General features: G+C 42.7%; 1 protein-coding gene across 1 annotated transcript in view; it reads right to left on the bottom strand.

Moving 5' to 3' along the window:
- Positions 1-552: 552 nt before the first annotated feature.
- ttyh3b (tweety family member 3b) overlaps positions 553-21,688 on the bottom strand; it is a 37,058-nt gene continuing 15,922 nt past the window's right edge. Inside the window, exons 3-15 of the mRNA XM_034688864.1 lie at positions 20,759-20,955; positions 13,329-13,440; positions 13,022-13,242; positions 11,702-11,797; positions 11,502-11,574; positions 11,236-11,311; positions 10,122-10,177; positions 9,878-9,970; positions 9,619-9,711; positions 9,395-9,531; positions 7,295-7,468; positions 5,688-5,763; positions 553-3,534 (exon numbers count right to left, since the gene is read on the bottom strand). Of these exons, the coding sequence (XP_034544755.1) occupies positions 3,400-3,534; positions 5,688-5,763; positions 7,295-7,468; positions 9,395-9,531; positions 9,619-9,711; positions 9,878-9,970; positions 10,122-10,177; positions 11,236-11,311; positions 11,502-11,574; positions 11,702-11,797; positions 13,022-13,242; positions 13,329-13,440; positions 20,759-20,955 (1,539 nt within the window). The 3' untranslated portion in view covers positions 553-3,399. The remainder of the gene's footprint in view (positions 3,535-5,687; positions 5,764-7,294; positions 7,469-9,394; positions 9,532-9,618; positions 9,712-9,877; positions 9,971-10,121; positions 10,178-11,235; positions 11,312-11,501; positions 11,575-11,701; positions 11,798-13,021; positions 13,243-13,328; positions 13,441-20,758; positions 20,956-21,688) is intronic.

The raw sequence follows: 21,688 nt of genomic DNA, 5'->3' as shown, positions 1-21,688 counted from the left end.
TAGTGTTGTCTTCATGTACTTTGTATCTTGTAAATCACTTTGGCCAACACTGGTTGTTTTTAAATGTGCTATATAAATAAAGTTGACTTGACTTAATCTGTCACTACCGAACCATAATCACACCATGTCAATCTGTCACTACTTAACCATTTTTTAATACTGCCTGTAATTACCACCAGTTACACCATTTGTAACATTTGTATATATCTTAATTTTTTTAATTTTTATTCTATCTGTATTTACCTATTTTATTTTTACTTCTTTTATTTTACTTCTTGAAACTTATTTTGGATTGTACTTATGTCTGGGTTGCTGCAACAACCGAATTTCCCCCTGGGATCAATAAAGTAATATCTTATCTTATCTTACCCTGCCTCTCATCTAATAACAGCTGGGATAGGCTCCTGGTCTGAACGATATAAGAGGTAAATAATGGATGAATTAATTTATGTTTCCTCAACCCTGGTGCAAAATTAGGTTACACCATGGAAACATTAACAAAGAACAGACACCTCTCTGTGTCCTTTAAAAAGAACCCAGGGTCTCCATCAGTTACGTTAAAGTTGCTTTAATTCCTTTTTTAAAACATTTATTCCAGGCTGAATGATATCATTACCACAGTTTTGACATGTACATCATTAATATCTTAGTTAAACCATCAGAAAATAAAAACAGCCATAAAAAACATTGTTGGTCTGTCACATCTGAACAGAGGTGTACTTGAAGTCCTGTGAACACCACACATACACACAACATTATTGATCCTTACACATGAATGTGTTTTTTTTTTTCATTAAGACACACTGTATCAGATTGGTTTAGTCCCAGAATTCATTGCACAGGAACTCAAATACTACCGTTTACGTCAGGTGTGCAGACGACACTGGAATAGTCTTATTAAAACATTGCAAGACAGAGAGTCATTCACCATTAATAAGAGAGGAAAAACGCTGCTCTTGCCTTTATTCTCCTACAAAACAGCTAGCTATTATTTTATCTTTAAAGTTTGATTTTTACAAGACAGAGAAAAATTAAAAAAACATGTTGCGATATGAAGTGTTGTAAGAGTTTAAAAACATTATGAAAGGCCATTAATCAGTGACTAGTCCCACAGATCTTAGCATTGTTTGCATCGATGGTGCAAAAAAATACTTTAAAGTACTCGACCATAGGTAGCATTGTTACCATAACATGGACTTTTTTTTTTCTAGTAAAATCACACATGTAAGATTGTCTCGCTAATACGAGAAGTGGTCATTGATTAATTAGAGTAACATATTAAAATGCTGTACAGGAATGGGTGGTTGAAATGTGTTTCAATGTTAGGCTAGGTTCTAGATTCCAGGCTTCTCTGAAATGCAGCTTCTACCTACTACATCACCCATAATGCAAATGGTTATCGGCGTGATGTCACAGTTGGGGGGAGGGGCGTGTAGTTACTACAGCTCTAGATGTGAATGTAAACAGGACGTAAGAAGGAAAATATGGGTTTCATATGAGATCCTGTGTGTGTTGAATGAGGATGTCTGTACAGCATGTGTGTGTGTATATATGTGTCTGTGTGTATGTTTTTTAATGTGTGTGTGAGAGCATGCGTGATGTCTGTGTAAATGACTCAGGCTAGATAGGCTGGCCCCTCGCTTGCTGCCAGTCAGACACACTGATCACCGTACTTACACACAGTAACACTGAGATAGAGCAATAGCCAATCACGCTGCAGTGATGTCACACACACAGGTTCACAGATACAGGTTTTATACACTGTACAGAGAGTTTCAGAGCGGGAGGAGGTAATCCACCGGCAGTGTCCCAGGCAGTGTGTTTTTTACTTCTCCATCTTGCAGAGTCACCTAGAGAAGAATTTTGTGCTTGTGGGTAAAAAGAATACAAAATAAAAGACAGGAAATAAAAAGGTGGCTTGAGGTCAATCTGAGGCCACCGGTTAACAAAATAAAAGCACAGGAATTAAAGAGGAAGAAACAAAACACAAGAGTTTGTCACAGTTTCACATCCGAATTCCAGCTTTTGCTAAAACATAAAAAACACCCACCTCCTTGACTGAACTTGAAACACTTTAGTATAACTATTATTATCAGGGACTTGATTTTTTCTGGACACCAATTTCCATTTTGTAGAGATGGAAAGCTGCTTTCTTTTTACTGGTACATTTTCCTGATAACATCCCTGAATGAAAACAAAACATTAAGGTAACAAAAAAAATCTGTCCCTCGTCAAACCTGATCGTCTTTCAGGGACCTCCACTGGCTGACATAGCACCTTGCAAAATGTGTAGTCACTATATTTTTCAGTGAGTTTTTCCACTTCAGTCCATCTATCTCCTGTTTCAAGTGTCTTTTCCCATTCTCCTTATTATTTACAGTCAGAAGGAAAACATTCCAAGTGAGTTTTTTTTCCCTTTTTGTGAGACACCTGGAGGCAGTAGGAGAAGAGGACAGAATCAGGCATCTCTCGTTTTCAGAGTTTTTTGGCACAGGTTGAGCCTTCTTGTGTCCTTTCTCTCTCACTCGGTTCCAAAATTCAACGCAGTCCGTCCACTTCAGGGCTCCTGGCTCGTACTGGAAATGCATTTAATCGACGTGTGTACTGCATGTGCACGTAAACAGATATGAAGAAAGATGCGGACACGCTTTTCAAGCTCACGATTCAAGTCTTAGTTAGACAACAATGTTAGGCTAAAGAGGATGTGTATGTGGTGGTACTGCTTGGATCTAAACATGGCTTTCTGATTCTCTGGCTTTGTATTTATACAGATGTGTGTTGGCCTGTGTTTGTGTGTGTCTGAATAAGAGATACAGCAAAGGTTTTCATGATCAACACACAGCACACCACTTCACCAGTAATGATTCAACAGCCTACTTTTCATGGAATCAGAGTAAAGCACATGTCTGCTATTTACAGCTCTGTACAATGTGTGTGTGTGTGTGTGTGCGTATGTGTGTTTGCTTTTGTCTGTGTGTGAGTGTGCCGTCTGAATGGAGAAGGGCATAGGGTGGTGAGAGCGGCTGTCTCCACTAGAGGGCAGTGTACGGATCCCAGTGGAGGAGAGGAGTATTGGAGAGGACAAGAAGGAACTGGAGATGTAGCCAAGGCGCTTTAACCGCAGTGCATTGTGGGTAAGAAGAAGAGGAGAAATTATCTGCTGAGAGGGTTGGGCTGTGGATTTTCTTTTTTAACCTATAGGTTTGACCATCAAAGTGCAGTCCTTTGCTGAGGTGCTTGGTTGATGAGTCCTGTGTGTTGTGTGTTGGTGATCTTCAGCAGACCTCGACAAACCGTGTGGTTGCTTCAAACACTCATCTCTGTTGTGTTGCTTCTTGTGTATTGGCTTTGAGAACTGGATTCAGGCAGTACTGGGATGATCTGGTAAGACTCCGGTCTCTAGTGAACTGAGGACTGTGGTCGGGCAGTGGGGTGGGGCCGGCTGGCCGGGTCCAGTTGGTCGTTGGGTACGGAACGTCGGTTCTGGTCCGGTCGGTTGGTGGCTAGGTACTTTGCTCTCATACTTGAGGTGTACTGAGGAGGTGGAGGACAGTAAGGAAATTAGAGGAAGGAAAGGGTGCAGAGGTAGAGTGAAGGAGGTGAAGTAAGATAGGTAAGAGGGCAATCAGAGGGAGATATATAAGAGTGAAACAGTTAGATACAGGAAACAACACAGTATCAGGACACATGTTTGGACTGTGATTTAGCCTTATTCATTTAAAATCATGTTTAACATTCTTAAAGGTAAATAATGTTCATCAGATCATCACACAGAGAGAGTGATGGAGAGATCATGAAAGATGGAGAGATAGAAAGAGATGGAGCTAAAGATAGATAGAGAAATACAGAGATTTAAATAGATGTATACAGAGAGAGAGAGACAGAGAGAGAGCTGGACCGTGATGGAGAAAAATAAAGATACTGAAATGAATGGATGGCTATAAATAGATAGGGAGAGATAGATGCATAAAGAAGAGAGAGTAAAAAGACACAAGGAGAGCTATCAAGACAGAAAAAGAGAGAGAGAGAGAGAGAGAGAGAGAGAGAGAGAGAGAGAGAGAGAGAGAGAGAGAGAGAGAGAGAGAGAGAGAGAGAGAGATCAGAGAGTGACAGATAGAGGTCGAGAACGTAAGAGGAAAGATAACGAAAGAGAGATGAAGATAAAGAGGGTGAAAGAAATAAATGTTGACACATGAAGGGATGAAGAGAAACAGATAGCTATAGAAAGATTGAAATACAAAGCTTATAATAGATAGATAGATAGATAGATAGATAGATAGATAGATAGATAGATAGATAGATAGATAGATAGATAGATAGATAGATAGATAGATAGATAGATAGATAGATAGATAGATAGATAGATAGATAGATAGATAGATAGATAGATAGATAGATAGATAGATATGAACAGCACAGTAACTTTGACCAGTCATTTGGACAGCCGGGCCTTTGATTGAAACTCGTTAACAGCTGATCAGGTCTGAATAATGTTATTGTAAATTAGCAGAGGTGGTCCATTGTCAGTGGATTGTAGTTAGTGCTCTAGTTCTGATGTAGTAGGTTAGCCTGGTATGAGTTAGTGGTTGCTCATTAGCAGCTAGCTAGTTACTGTTGGAGGTCTTTGGTGTCGGCATCGCTGCAGACCCTGATGACCGCTGAGCGCTCTGGTACAGGACAGCGGCCCGGTCAGCGGCACTAATACTGATCAATCGTTGCCGTTTTTAGATCATCAGTGGAAGTGGGAAAAGTGCTCCTGTGATTGTTTAATGGTGAAGAGTGAAGGGGCAACAGAAACAGAGGACATGTAACACCTTGACAAGAAAATGCAAACAGAGACACACTGTGGGAACAAGGGAGGGGGCAGGAACTTTAGAGGTTTGGGCTCGAGATTACTCTGGGGCAAGGCTTTGTTCAGCTGGCCCGCAGGGGAAGGCCAGGTGACATGGGGCAACTTTGTTTACATGTAATAATACTAACTCCTGTATTCATATTTTTAAGTCCATGATGTTTTAGCCCCAAATGTATACGTTTTATACTGTTAAAATATCCACAACTACGGGCACAGCAGCACCTCATCAGAGGCAGATTAAACAACCTGTTTGAGGCAAATAATGAAGCAAAGACACCTGCAACACTGGCAAAGTGATGTCTTTGTGTATTTTAAGAGGTTTTCTCAATAATGTCTCTAAGCTGGTCATTAGTTGTTCCATGGTCAGCAAGTTCTCCTCATCCAGCACAAAGCAACCAGACATTTACATCAGAAGTAGAGGACAACTTTGTGTCTAACGTGACCCAACAATCACACTTGTCAAAAGAGGCGAGGCTCTCTTTTGATGCAAGTGCAAACCCGACGTACAACAAGCTTATTTTCAAGCTTCCACTTATCCCAGGCTGCCAAAATGACCTTCATAGAGGCGATCCATGATCACGGTCTAGTTTGAGCACAAAGTACACTTGCAGTGGTGTAGGGAGAGGGGACTACCTTCCAATATCCACACTAGCATGCTATGAAAGCATAGCATATAGGATAAAAGAGCTTTTCTTAACACCATACTTATTTCAGTACTTCTTTAAATGATAAAATGCCACCGCTGTGGTTTGTACACTTTTGAATATATACCAGATGCATTGTGGGCATGGGAAGGTAGTGGAGGGAGAGTGTGTTCTAGAAAGTGTGCACTTACAGAGGGTGGAGGGGACTCCCTGCCAATCAGGGGGGTGTTCTCACACCGAGGGTTCTGAAAGTTTGCGTTCTGGCTCCTGCATTATAGAATAAGAGGTTACTGAATGTGGTCACCCTGCCACCGGTGCCCAGTTGTTGATCTGTAGCTGATCTGCAGTCTGCCCATGATCCCAACTTAATGCCTCTCTGACAAATGGCCTCAGTAATATTTACAGATCAGGGACTTGAGCTCTGTGGTGCCTTTTGGTCTGAGGTTAAATAACTCTGCCACAGCCTGACATACTTAACATTCTTTCTAAACAATGCACAAAAGACATACATTTGTTCTCACAGTGGGTCAGTGGGTCAGTAAAATAGTACTATTCTTAGTGTAGAGACTTTCTTAGACAAACATCTCTCAAAGGTTTTTTATCCAGCTTAAATGCAGCTTTAAATACTAAAAAAGAGAATTTTAAAACAGAAAACATATTGTTTTTATTTAACTTCTATGCAAAAATAAGTGAACCCACAAAAGAATGATCTCCTTTATCTTTAATTAACTCCCAAAGTGCAACTAATCATAAAAACCTGAGTGTGTGTTCATATTTTAAATGTCTTAATGAATATTGTTAACTTACAGTATTAATGTAAAGATATATATGTATGTGAGAACACCCTGGTAGCTTCATATAAACTGCAACACGACTTGCTTGCTACATATTGCTGCCAAGAAATGCTTTAAAGTATAAATCTACATTTAACTAACCTCCTAACGTGATGTGAGTCTGATTCTTTGGAATCTGGATTTCTTAATCCCTTCACTCAAAGTGCAAAATATTTACTCACATCTGTATAATCATGCATAAAAGCTCAACTTGGGCTTAAAGGATAAGATGACATAACTGGAATGCGAGGAAGTACCTGACCATCTGACTACCAGGCTAAGTGGAGGAAAATCCCTCTTAAGCCCTGTTGTAACCTTTTAGACTGAAGACATCCATACTGTTAACAATGCAGGGTTTGTTTATGGCCCAAAACATGTCAATCATGTCCTTGAAAGGTCAAACAAAAACTTAAAAGTGCCACAAGACTTTCAGAATGAAGGCAAGGTTTCTCTTCTTATCTCTTGCTGCAGGATTGTAACAGCATATTTTAAAAGCAGTGCTCAAACAGAAGCAAGCAGTGGCAGACTAGAGGTACATACAGAGTTACATTTGCTTGTTTGTCGTCTGTATTTTTGTTCTAATCAAAGCAAGCAAGACCGTGGCAAACTATCACTTATCAAGCAGGGTGAACATTTGACGTTTTGCCAGGGAGAGTGCAAACCTGACTTTGCTTTAATATTTTTAGACTAAAGTGTGGACTGAGACAGGCAGGCTAGCTGATACAGCAAGCAGCGACTTTATCAGCATCATAAGGGAAGCTAGTGAAGGGTTCTAACTCACTGGGTGGAATATACTGCTGACAGGGTGTCACAAAGGACATGCGAGCCTAACACAGTAAAGACTAGCTATTCTAGCTGACGGTATCACAGGCAGTGAGAGCTGCTATGCTCCTAATCTGGGTCACAGGGGCAAGCAGCTACCTATGGCAGGCAGTGTATTGATCCTGCAGTGTATGCTAACTCACATGTATTCAGTGACGGGGGCATTGCTGACAGTGTGGGCGGTAGCGGGCAGGCTAGCTTCGCTACCATAGCTGGAGCCACAGCTGTAGAGACTGGGCATGTGAACGCGGTACAGGTTATCGTGCACACCGCCCCGTGAGGCGCCCGACTCGTCCTCTCCGTCTTCCTCATCCGTCCTTCAATCGGTCAGGGTGAGGGCAGGGCATGAGAGGGCATGATGAAGAGGAGGGGGAAAAGGTAGAGGGGGAGGGAGATCCAAGAGAGACAACAGAGTGTAAACAAGTGGTTGAAGAGGAGGTTAGGAGAGGGGGAGATGCACTTGTACTACGAAGAGTCCCCCCTGATATAAAAGACTGGGAGGCCGCACCTTGAGGCCCAAATCAGCTGACCAGGAAGACAAAGAGCATGGGCAGCCTTTAGCTACAAAACAAGTCCAATACACATTCAGTGGGGTCTCTTATCTACTACGCAGCCCAGAGTGGACCCAGGACACTGTTTTCTGTTGCGAGGTTGGGTTACATTATATTAAAAAGCAGGCAGATAGTCGACACTTTGATGTTCTCAAAGCTCTCTTAAAGCTAACATGCATTAATGTTCTTCATGCAGCCATCCTCAGTTGACATTCGCTCCTGATTATTGCTGCCCTTTACAAATAGTTCAAACAGAATCAAATGTCAAAGGTCTATTCCTTAAAAAAAACGTCATGCATTGCTGAGTGCTCCATGAAAGTCAAAGCAAAAAAAAATTCAGGAACAAAAGGAGATAACATGGCTTGTTCAGGAAGAACCATTTTCAGACATGAAATGGTTAAAAAAACGTAAAAAAAACGGCCAGCAACGTAAGAGAATGAGGCATCAAATAAGATATGTGCTGATTTGGAAGGTGGATCTCTGGCTACAGAAATGTACTGGCTTCTGAAATGCATGGGTCAACCATCCAACACATGAGCATGTCACATGTAGACCTTATTATTAGGACTGTTTTTGTTCTTCTTCTGTGTTTTTTTTTGGAAGTCTAACTCAGATGTTTAGATTCTAACAAAGTCCCAACAAGCTGGTAATGTTTCTTAGAATTAAGGAAGAGGGCAGGGTATCTGAGGAACATTTTCTAAGAGCCCTGTGTTAACAAAGACAAAAGGCACAAGAGAAGTTATTGCATTGACTGGCCACCAGATGGAGATGTTTAAACTCAGACAACCAAACAGGAGCTTAGCTGTGCAGACCATCAGTTAGACTCAGCCATTGCAGCACAGGCAGACTAATAACTGACCGACCCCCATGAGCAATGATTTTAGGTTAAATTCAGGGACATTATTTGAGATGGACATACATGACCACTGGTGGTCGTGTACACCCAACGAAGCAGCATAAAACACCTATTAGTATTATTGCAGCTCTCATGGCACAGCCTGTCTGGTGTCATAATTCAAAAAAAGATCACCCCGGTGGTTAATTTGAAATAATACAGGGTTGTTTGAATGAGCCGTTTAATGGACCATAGGGTCCTTTAACTTCCTCATTATTCACCATCATTCACTGAAGCCCAAAGCATTTTCCAAATCAGGACAGGGGGAGAGGAGGAAGGGACGGAACAGAAGGAGGAAGTGGGGCACACAACACAAAATAGAAAAAACGTGGTGATACAAAAATCTAACACAACACTGGCGCTCCAGGGTCCAGAGCGGAGAGAAGGAAATAAAAAAGATATGTATAAAAACGTAGACGCAGAAATTCAGCCAGACTGGCCGTGCTGACGGAAAACAATCAAATCAAGAGAAAAAATGCTGAGAAAACTGGATGGATGCAAAGACAGGCAGGAGGACGCACAGGAGGATACAATCAGCTCAGGAGGCAAATACACGTAAAGAGTGACATGCATGGGCACCGAGGAGGTTCTTTACTGGTTTTCCCACTGTGCTCAGCATAATATGGATTCAGTTAGACAATTAAGGGGTTAAAACTATCAACATGTTAGCTGTTAGTGTACAGATTAGCTAAATAGATGAAGGAATGTAAAGGCTGTCAAAGACTTGTTTGTGTTTGTACAAGACACTCCGTCCATCTGTCTGTCTGTCTGTTTGTGAATATGTGTGTGTGTGTTACCTCTTGTTGGGCCAGGTGTGTGGCACGCTGCACACAATAGAGGAGAACATCAGAGCGGTGACAAAAGAGAAGAGAACCAGGTAGATGAGACCTTCAACACCGTCATAGCAGAGCCCGGTCAGAGCCTGGACGTAGTCCTGCACGGCCGGAGAGAGCAGAGGAGTGAGTTGTGTAAGAAAGTGTTGGATTTGAAGGTTTCTACCACAACACACAAAGTGACTCACCATGTGTAGGCTGCGACAGTCGACCAGAGCGGTCAGCTGGTGAAGGCCGACCTCAGTGGAATTCAGCACGGACTGGATCTGCTCCAGACTCCCCTGCAAACACACATGAAGCAAGTATAGATATCTTCCTTCACACATGCTGTGTGAACACGAGCGTTTCTCACTGACACTTTCATCACGCTCCCGCTACAGCAGACTCGCTCATACGTCGTGAAGATGAAGACCTACAGAACATTGGGCGCACATGCAGCACACAAACCTTGGTGCTGGCATAATCACGTGTTGCTGATCTCAGTAGCTCTGCCACATCATCCTGCATCTCCACCAATGCTTTGTGACTCCCTGACAGCCTCTACAGAACATACAGAGAGACATGAGAGGGACAAACAAAACACACAAACATATACAATGCAGCTTTGGTTAGATTACAGATTCAACATTTTAAATAAGCTGGAATGGAAAACTCAAAACAGAATGACTCCAAAAACAGAGAGGGACTCTACCTGCTGGAAGGGGTTGATTTGGCCAGAGCTGCACCTCAGGTAATACTGCAGGATGTCTGAGAAAAATACACATCATTAACAGAACATCTAAAACACTCTGAAAAAACTTTATACAGTCAAACTTTCTGAGACTATGATCTCTTCTCAGCATGATCGTGATGATCCTGTGTGTGTGTGTGTGTGTGTGTGTGTGTGTGTGTGTGTGTGTGTGTGTGTGTGTGTGTGTGTGTGTGTGTATGTGTGTTTGTTTGTTTCAGAGGCAACATCTGTGCTCTACTGAGCGGAAACAACTGACAGACAACAGAACTCATTAGACGAATGCAAAGAGGGAAGTGAAGGAGGCAGAGGAGGAACTGGAGCAGCGAGATAGGTACAGAGGGATATAAGAGGATGATGATGAGAGAGAGAGAGAGAGAGAGAGAGAGAGAGAGAGAGAGAGAGAGAGAGAGAGAGAGAGAGAGAGAGAGAGAGAGAGCAAATCAGATAATGGTCCTGAGTGAAAAAGCAAAAATGAGCTCTAAATATTTTATTTTATTTTTCAATTGGGACTGGCGAGGAGGAAGTGTGTGTGTGTGTGTGTGTGTGTTTTTTGCGTATGTTTGTGTGTGCAAGATTGCTGATGCATTGCAGTCAGCAGAGAGAGAGAGAGAGAGAGAGAGAGAGAGAGAGAGAGAGAGAGAGAGAGACAGAAAGAGAGAGAGAGAGAGAGAGGATAAGAGCTTTTGGATACCATAGTGTCAGTCAAACCCAGTCCCCTCGGATACACACTCACACTCGTGCACACAAACACACACACTTGTTTCTTAAAATAGAAGAATCATGTCAGGGTAGGTTTCAGCTGTCAGGGAGGAGACTGGAGTTTATTCAAGATTTTTCTGCTTGTTTGTAAACCTACAGTGTGTCCCCATGACCAGGGCATCAGCCAATCATCTTCTACTCCTTTGTTTTTCAACACCTTGCATCATCTTTGCATTCTGATTCATTCTGCTGATCATTCTGTGTTTGCAGGTCGACTCTGCTCTGTTTTCACATTTCAGAGACCTCAAGGTTATGGGGGGGAAAACAATAAAAATGGCTGCAGGTGCTTCTCTTGTTCTCTCTTTGTCTTGCATACCTTGGTTGATGACAGCGTTCTCCTTGGTCACCCGGGTGATGTAGGTATCTGGTGAAACGCAGAAGTCACTGGCCGACTGTAAGAGGATGAGCACACATGACACATCAAGCTAGAGCAACATTAGCGCAGCACACACACACACACACACACACACACACACACACACACTCGTTCGCTTGCTCACTCGAGCAGTCGGAGAAAAAAAAAGAGATTACATCATTGCAGAGAGCCAGAGAGCCTGGCGATGTTGCCATGGTTACACTTACAGCAGCGACAGCCAGTTCCAGGCCGAGAGACCCCCAGCTGATTATCAGAGTCAAAACCCCGAGCAGGCACACTCTGAAGGACAAAACAAATACACGGGTTGCTCAGTTGTTCAGCTTGAAAACATGACATACATTATGTAGGATAGATTTGACTCGTCCAATCAGGAGCAGAGTTTCAGGTGTGATGTAAAGAAAATTACCCAATCAGAGTGCCTCTGGAGTTGCGTATGAGGCCGAACAGCACCAGGAGACAAATGAGCACATCAAATAGCAGCAGGCCAAGGTACCCCAACCACCTGTGAACACACAGAGTAACATGTTTGTTATGCAAATAGAATATTCTGACACACAACATAAAAAAAACACCAGAGCCATAAAACAGAGGATGTTCTTTATGCAGAGACTGAGCTGCACAGAAGCAATACACACAACCTGACTGGGTAGCACAGGGAGGAGATGATGACGATGTTAAAGTTATATTTTTGGGCATTTTGGCCTTTAATGGACAGGACGGCCTTGAGTATTGGCCAAAACCGATATCAATCCGATACAATATCAGCACGAATCATACAAGGCAAATTTGGCAAATTTATTTATAAAGCGCATTTCAGCAACAAGGCAATTCAAAGTGCTTTATATAAAATGATCAATACAGTTAAAAATAAGTTGAACATTAAAAGACATTAAAAAGAAATTAAAAATAGTCATTAAAAATCGTAAAATCATATTAGATTGTCAAGAATAAAAAGTTACAGTTTAGGAAATAAATAATTATTTGATTTAATTAAAAACAGTGGCAAACAGAAAAGTCTTCAGCTTTGACTGCATACTACATACTTTTATTACTTATTTTGTAGTATGGAATGTTAGAAAAGGCTTGATCAAGTGATATTACTCTAACAGAGAACAATAGTCAGCAACAGTAGGTATGAGAAAAACTGACCCATGTATTATAAACTCTTCATGCTGGATCCAGGCACTGTTGGATAGAAGTGCTGGAGCGGAGATTTTAGATGCAGGCCGATATAATCCAATACCATTTTCATTGCTGATATCGGACCGATATCCGATATCAATATCTGACAGTGGTGGTTCTAGACCAATTTTACTGGGGGGGCCAGGCTGGGGCCAAGGGTGTTGTCAGAGGGACACATTCAACCCTGACAAAAGAGACTGAGAAGGGCGAGGACCAGCTGAGAACAAACTGGTAAAACATCAGTGCATCCCTATATACTAGACATATATACTACTGTGTACTATATCAACATGCAGACTGACAGCAGCTGTTTGGCTGTTTACACTCAACATGAGTCCCTTAGCGCTCAAAGCTTTTTTTTATTGTAAAATATTTGTTTGATGTGGAGGGGGGGGGCCACAGGGGGGTCCAGGTTCAGTTTTACAGGGGCACTGGCCCCTGTTGGCCCCTCCCCAGAACCGCCACTGATATCCGATCGGGACACCCCTAGTAAACAGCTTTAGTGAGTGAGTTATCAAGTTCTAGACTCAGTGAGCATGCTGACCTGTAAAAATCAAAGGCCTCTGTCTTGCGAGCCAAGTCCTCCAGGGAGATGTCAGTATTGGACCAGAAGGGAACGTCCACCATCAGCCTCACCAGCTCGTCCAGCTGTCCCTGCAGCTTCTGGACGATGGACACGTAGTCCGTCTGCTCCTGGAAGGCCGTCTCCAACTGAGCCAGGTTCTCCTCCACTGTCTGGTTTAAGGCGAGGGCGCTGTCTGTCACCTGGATAAATGAACCAGCAATGAGCCGCCGTGGCACAATGTGTTTTAATTCATGTCTTGGTGAAACACTACAGAGGAAGAACCCACCAGTTTCTCCACCCCGGATACGGTGCGGTTGGCGTGACGGAGGGAGTACGCCAAACGGTTGGCTCCATCGCTCGACTCCCCGTTTCCGTAGAATCCCACAGCGATGCCAGCGCTGGGAGGCAGAAAACAGGAAGAGCCAAATGTTAACACCATGATTAATTCAACCGTCAGATGGCTTCATGTTAATCCAACACTGATGGATTCCTGAGAGTTGTATGCACACACACAAGAAAGACAGTGCTGTTATTAAGTGTAGTTCCGATGTTAACCAGCAACAGGCGGTGCTGAGCTCTGTGTTCTTTGCATTGGTGTCACCCTAGGGCCTCAGGCGAGCACAGGGCGACCAGGAGTGATTCACCCACACACACACACATAAACACGCACACACAATAATTGGGTCACCAGACCGCACATAATATGATCCTTCTGCAGCCCTGCATCCACATTCACACATGACACATGCTACAATATCGGGAGTTCATGGCCTCAACACCCATTCTGCAGAATCCTGGTCCTCCTTAACCATGTTCACACCAAAACCCCCAAAACCAGCACCAGCACTTCCATGTAAGAAACATCCTCCCTCCCCTCAGAGCCCCCTCCCCTCTATGTTTTGATTTTCTCACCCACTCTGTCAAGCTCTTGTAGCCCCCTTCTTTCTCTTTGTGTGCTGTATGTGTGTGTGTGAGTGTGTGGGTGTGTTTGTGTGTGTGTGTATGTGTGTATGACTGCACTCTTTGTATTGATGATGTCTCCGTCTGCACAGTAGCACCAGACAGTTTTGCAGAGGGGAAATTTATGGCCATTGTTAGGGCAATTCATTCTAGCCCATTAGATCTTGAGTACCCCCGTGTTACAGTGGATTTACACACACACACACACACACACACACACACACACACACACACACACACACACACACACACACACACACACACACACTTCATTGTGTGGATGTGTGTGAGTGTTTCAGTCTTTATAGTGGACTTTACGAGCACATTTGACTTGAAACAACAAATACGGAGAGAAACAGTCTGTCACGAGCAGCGGGGTGAAGATGAACACAGACGTGGAAGTGCATGAATGTGCCGTGCAGACGATGTTTTATCTGTCCATTTTCCCCACCCATCCCTGCCTCCCACCATCATCCTCCACCCTGCATGTCATCTCAGATTTTTCCAGTAAATCATCTCGCTCCACTCCTGTTTACTCATCCTCTTACCACTCCTTCCTTCTCCCACTCCTTTCTCGTTCCAATTCCCTTCATCTATCCACTTCTACATTTGTTTTTCTCGCCGGTTAAACACTTCCTGCTCGAATCAGTCTTTTCATGGTGCACAGATTGGGTTGCAAGGCAGACAGGCAGGCAGGATGAAGTTTGGAAGTCAGGTGATTTACAGTCAGCAAAAAATATGCATTTGTCAGGCATCTTTCTCTTTCTTTGGCAGAGAGAATACAGCTCTGAATGATGCTAACTCAAAGAGAAAGAGCGCTGTTTCAGTCCTTGTTCAGCTGAAGTGGACCGACAGCATTACTCAAAATACTCTGCTGTACCTGAACCGGCATTCAGCTGAAGTTTAGTAGATCAGATATTAAAAATCGGTTCCTTTGCCTGTGCATCCTTTGGCTGTTGGTCCCTTCTCAGCTGGTCATGAACATACAGGCACATAATCACACCACAAACTACGGTGTGAATAAATTTGAAGGCTTGGCAAGTAGTTACCTTAATGGTTATCTGCAGTTTCATAACCGATTGAAGTTAAATCCTCAACATTTTCATGAATGTAAACATTGTCAAAGAAAAAACAAGCACCATGGCGTTATCAGATACATCAGTTCAATCCAGCTCCATCCTGTAATCTGCTCCATGTTTAATAGTTTTAATCACTGCTGGCGGTGACTCAGGAGGAAGAGCTGATCATCCACCATCCAGAACATTGATAGTTTGATCCCTGGCTTGTCCACTGTGATTGTGAGAATCTGAATGAGCATTACTATACTGAAAGGTTGACATATTCTCATGGCAGTGCAAAAAAATCTGGGTTATAGAAGACTTAAAGGCACCTTAGCATCCCTTCCAAATGTCCTACCTGCTTCATCAGTGATCTTGGCATGGCCAGATGAACTGGGATTATAAAGCTGCTGGTTACATTTAATCTGTAGCTCCTAACAGTGGAGTGATCCTTCACCAAACAGCATCCCTGACCTAATGTCAACTTAAGTCAAGATGATTCAATCCATTTCAAGTGCAGTTGCATCAACCAATCTTTATTAATATTGCGGCAAATCACAGCAAATGTTATCTGAAGACTCTTCACAAACAAAGCAGGTCTAAGATCCAGTCCCTTCTTACAGACAGGACTCAGTCTGATCTCATCTTAATCCACCATGAGCAGAGCACTTTGCAGCATTTAGCAAGTTACAGCGGCAAGGACAAACTTCCTTTACCAGGCAGAAACCTCCAGCAGGACCAGACTCATGTTAGACACACATCTGCCTTGGTCGAGTTGGGGTTGGAAAGAGGGATAGAGGAGATGAAGAGAGAGAGATGATAGTGATGAGACAGATAGTAGAAGTTGTAGCAGCTTGAGTCTGGCATGTCCAAAGCTGCAGGCTGTTACATGTTGCATGTAGTTTTTAAATTTGTTCATGCTGTGCCCGTTTAGCTCAGATGGTTAAATTGCGACCCAATGACCCGTAGTTCCAGGAGTTCCTGGACCTTGGGTGCATGTTATTCCCCGCTCTCTTTGCCATGTTTCCTACTCTGAAAACTGTCCTATCGCTCAATAAAGGCATGGAAAAGTCCAAAATATGATGTTTAAAGATAGAAGTTTGTAACAAATATCAGTCTGTTATGAGAAAGAAAATGCTAGATTCATTTATTCAAAATCTATTTTGTTATTAAGAAACTGTTCAAAGATTAATAAAAAATATCTTCTTATCTATAAGAAGTCAAACTTTTGAAAAGTGTCCATCCAGACAACGACACACGATTGTTGTTAAGATAACATGTATGTGGGGGTGCTGTTGGCCTACACTGTAAAACTGAAAACTTTAAATTGTTGGCCTGAAAATGATTTTTTGATGAAAATGATGAAGTTAGGTTGGCAAAACTTGAAACTATGAGTTTGAGGCTCAGCTAAATTATTTGAGTATGCTTCAGGCAAAGAACGGGGTCTCCAACTCAAATCTACAGGGGTCTTCCACACCTTCAGTTTCCCACATGTGGCGCCATCTCTCCCGTCCTGTGTGGATTTTATCGCCCTAAAGGTGAGCATTGAAAGTATTGTATTGAAACTCTAGCTTTACAGTTGGTCAATTGATGGTGAGTTGATTACTGGTTAATGTGACTTTAATTTGTTTAGCTGGTTAGTTTAATAAGGCATGGTCATTACCAATAGCTAGCTACTTTGCAAGTGGGAAAACGGTGCAGTAACGTGCAGTAACAAAGGGACATTTTCTGAACAAAAGATAATAAGTTGGGACATTTTCACTTCTTAGTATGTAGAACTCAAAACTTTAAGTTACACTACATATGAATGATAAGTTATCGCAACAAAAACTAATCAGTTGGCTCAAATGTGAGATTTCTGGTTAGCCACAGAACTCAAAAATCTAGTGCAGACAGCTGCCTTGAAATTTTGAGTTTTCACAGCTTTTTTGTTTAAACAGTGCAGTGGTTTTAGCGTGTGCTATAGTCCTGGTCGCAGAGGTCACTGGTCCGACACTCGGCCTTGACCATTTGCTGCATGTCTTCCCCCCTCTCTCTGCTCCACACATTTCCTGTCTCTCTCCAGCTGTCCTATATCCAATAAAGGCAAAAATGCCCCCAAAATCTAACTTTAAAAATACAAAAGCGTGTACATGTGAAACCTAATAAACTCAACATACTCCTCAGAAGCTAAAGGTGTTTTTAATAATTTGCATTTAAAATAAAGAGAACAAGAAAACTTCTGAGCAAATGATCGTCTGACTTCGACTTCTTCATGTTCAAGTCAACAACCCTCCGCTTCTATCCCAACGTTCTGCACCTGCACACAAATGGAGGAAGTCCACATGTGGTTGATGTTAAGTCCCAAAATAAACCATGATGTCATTTTAAAATGTGAACAAAGACTCAAACAAGCATGCCTGCATTTACAACCTCACACACACACAAACACACACACACATCCTCAGAATCACATCAAATATTCAACAAGAAATATTATAGCTAATCATAAAATATTAAAACCTGCACAAAAACAATCTTGAGCTCTGAGTCACACACACTCACACACACACACACACATACAGCTCCCCCTGACTGTATAATTCATTCCTCGTCTCTGCATCAAATCTGCTTCTGTCTCCATGGCAACCTTTCTAGGCCAGGGAGAAGGCCGAACGGAGAGAAATGATAAATAACAGAGGGAGAGTCACAGAGATGAAGAAAAGGGGAAGAGAGGGAGAAAATGTCAGGAGACAGGAGGTAGAGAGTGTTAAGAGGATAAATCACGGAGGGATGGTTTGTAGGGATAAAAAGTGTGTTCGTGTGTGTGTGTGTGTGTGTGTGTGTGTGTGTGTGTGTGTGTGTGTGTGTGTGTGTGTGTGTGTGTGTGTGTTAAGAGTCCATGCCGCCTCAGTATCTGTGGTTAAAACAGTCTCTGTGCTGCAACAGGGTTATTTGGGTTAAAGATCTCAGTGAGTACACACAGCTCTCAGTCAGGTAAACAAACATTGGAGTGTAACCGCTTGGCTGGCTGGCTCTCAGTGAAACCACATGGGCTTTCTCTTGAACCAGACGGAGACCACTGACTGTTGAGACAGCAGATGAAACCTTGTATCTCCACAATGATGACACTGATGGAAAACAATGTTTATTTAGAAAGTCTATCAGTCTTTTTGGGGTTACCTCAGACTGCCTTTCCTCTCCCTTTATTTCTTTTACGTCTCCAAAAACACGACAAACCCATTTGTTTACTAAATTAAAAATATAAACACAACTGCCTTTAAAGGAAAACCGGTCCTCAGCACATCGTTTGTGTTTTGCACTACGTCAAACCACTACGTGGTGTTTTCCCAGGTTTACTCCAGATGTAGATAGCAGCTTTTTTCACTCTTTTTTAAGAACACATTATGTATTGATTGCCATCGGGACATAAAGATCATTTTAACCAGTATAACAAAAAGTGTATCTAAATCTGACTACCAACCCCAGCTTTAATTGTGCTCCAAAAACTGAGATATGCAACATCAGGATACTTCACAGCTTCAAAACCAGGAAGTAGTGCTGTATCAGTCTGTTGTTATAATCCACCTTTATAACCCATTCTTTCTCTTTCTGCAATAATGAAAATGAGTAGAGGGACATAAACAGTGGACTGCATTTGGCCTCAGAGTGACACACTTTTCTCATCAGCCTTTAAACCAGGGGTGTCAAACGTGCGGCCCGTGGGCCAAAACCGGCCCGCCAGAGGTTCCAATCTGGCCGGGTGAACGACTTTGCAAAGTGACAAAATTACAGAGAAGACATTAACTGCAATTTTTCAATAAAAGTAACTACTATTTCAGATTGGTCCTCTGGGGGTCACATACAATCAATAGTGCTGACGGAGCGCACCTGAACGGCACTTTTTTTCAGGACTTTTTTTCTCAAAGTGAGAAAATAGATGACTTGCTGTTTGCATAATCCAGTTGAGATTCATAAAGACTGGTTAGATCACTATAAGATGATCCACTAACTACTAACACTAGCACTATACCCCTGTATACAACACTGTCCAGCAAGCAAACTGTTCATGCAGGAGCTGAGGGGTCCAAAATAGTCAACTTTACCTTCTTCATTATTATAATCTATCTGTTCTTTTGCTGTAAACATTACACTCTGTGTCAGGTGAATGGATAGCCTGTGTGTTTGGTGTGTTTGCAGAAGGTTTCAGGGCTTAAAGAGTAAAATATTGAGCCCACTATGAGACTCATCATGGTGAGTTGTTAGTGTTTCTGTAGAAAGATACTTAATTAAATGTGAACATTTTCAGAATGTACTTGTACATTTTTGCACTAAAACAAAGGGAAACATTTATAGTTGTTGTAATTTATAGGTTATTATGTTATGATTTTACAGGTCCGGCCCACTTCAAATCAACTTGGGCTGTATGTGGTCCCTAAACTGAAATGAGCTTGACGCCCCTGCTTTAAAGGATCTGTGGATCACAACTGATGTGTGACTAAGATCCAACACAACCCAACAACACAAACAAGCTTACAAGTCAGGGATAGGTAGGCGAGCAACTTCTGCATCTACACCTTTAAAATGTTTTGGTGAACGGAGTGTGTTTGGAATTTTATCAGTGGTGTCTGCTTCAAAAATATATATCTTATGAACAAAAAGGCAGGTTTAGGTAGGGATCCTTTCTATGTTCTGACTTTTTTGAGAGTAATCTAAGTAAGTAAGTAAGCTGAAGTGGAAAAAACACAAACATTCAGTGGGTGTATTTTAAAGAGGAATTTGCCCTGAGAGATTATTGTGACCTTTGTAGCCTGTCTAGCAGCTGCCAGCTGGGAAAGGGACAAGGGACATTCAAAACCCGTCACACTCATAAGTCATGTAGACTTTGAACCATGTAGAAACAGAGACCAGATTTAAAAGGACTGAAGTTTCTCTTAAATATATGACTCAGAGATTGTGTCTGTTTTAGTGAACTCCATTCGAGGCTTTACCTTTTCTCACTCAAGCATCCACTCTTGCGTTATCTGCCCTGCTTATCCCATTCAGGGTCACAGAGGGGCTCGAGCCTATCCCAGCTGTCACTGCACGAGAGGCATGGCTCACCCTAGACAGGTCGCCAGCCTATCACAGAGCTTACATACACACAGACAACCTGACACACTCACACCTATTTAGAGAGACCAGTTAACTTAACAAGCATGTCTTTTTAGTGTGGGAGGAAGCTGGAGTACCTGGTGGAAACCCACACATACACAGGAGGAACGCAAACTTCACACAGAGAAAGGCTCCAGCTGGGGTTTGAATCAGGAACCTTCTTGCTGTGAGGCAACAGGGCTAACCGCTGCTTCACTGTGCAGCCCTCATCAAGCATTCTTAGTAAACACCAAAGGGTTAAGCATCTTAATAGATTGACAGTGTTTTAGCTGACAAGGCCTCAGCCACTAGGTCAGGTCAGGTCTGGCCCCTATGTTGTCTCTTTCAAGTCCCACCTCAAAACACATGTTAGCGTTCGAGTCCCCTTCTCCTGAACAGACAGCTTGATCTCTCCATCACACTGTGCTTTCTATGTTGTTGGTTCTGTCTCATGTTCCTGTATAACCCTCCATGTCAGCTTCTGTGTTTTTAAATGTGCTTTATGTATAAAACAGCACTGACTTGTCTTTCACTTCATTACTTTTAAGTGTATGGAGCTGTTATTCTGGTGGGGATAACCTCTCACCTGCATACGAGGGTGGCGATGATGACGCACCAGGCGGTGCAGCAGCAGTCGGCGCTGGGCTGCTGGGAGTGCGAATGAGAATGCGAGGAATCGTCACTCTTACGTCGCCGGCAGCAAAGCCAGAAAGAGTAGAAGAGGAGGAAGAGGAGGTCCAGGCCCAGACACAGCACGGCCACGGAAGCCAGCAGCAGAATGGACTGAGGATCAGAGAGACGGAGGAAGGCACAATTAAAAACACAGTTTGTTATTCTTTCACTGTGGGCTTCATTATTTAGTAAACAAATGTATCACATATGAGAGAGTTGTCCTTATCTCAGGGAAGGGGACAATTTAGGAAGCAGGTTAAATATACAGGAAGCGAATGAGCTGATACGAGCAGAAACCAGATACACAGACAGACCACATGATGCAGCCTTTCCTGTGCAGACAGGGCGCTTACAGATGCACACACACTTCATTCTCTCTGCAGCTATTTGAGGCCAGAAAACAGAGGCTGTTAAATGGGTGTCTGATGGATACCATGAAGAACACATTTGCTCGCCATCAAACACGCACACCTCCACAGAGTGAGCGGAAGCGATGCTGCTGGGGAGCCGTATGCGCTAGAGACCCACCACACAGATCACACACCCTCTAAAAGCTTTGAAGTGTAAAGAGGGAAGGAGTGGCGGGGGCAGACAGAAGGAGGAAGGAGGGGAGGATACGTTTGGAACAAAAAAGAGGCAGGCTGGAGAGACAGAAAAGGAAGATGTGAAAGAAGATGACTGAAGTGAATAATAAAAGAGAAGAAAGGCAGACATGAAGGCTGTTTGGCTAATATGGAGCTGATGAAATCTCTTTTTAAAGTGCACAGACACTGCAGTGTTGGTTTTTCTTCCCCCTGTGGGATTTTCTGGAAAAGTCATTGTGCTGCAGGACCACGGAGAGACA

This window comes from Notolabrus celidotus, chromosome 7 (genome assembly GCF_009762535.1).
Source record: "Notolabrus celidotus isolate fNotCel1 chromosome 7, fNotCel1.pri, whole genome shotgun sequence".
Taxonomy (NCBI): domain Eukaryota; kingdom Metazoa; phylum Chordata; class Actinopteri; order Labriformes; family Labridae; genus Notolabrus; species Notolabrus celidotus.
This window is presented reverse-complemented; position numbering and strand designations above follow the sequence as displayed.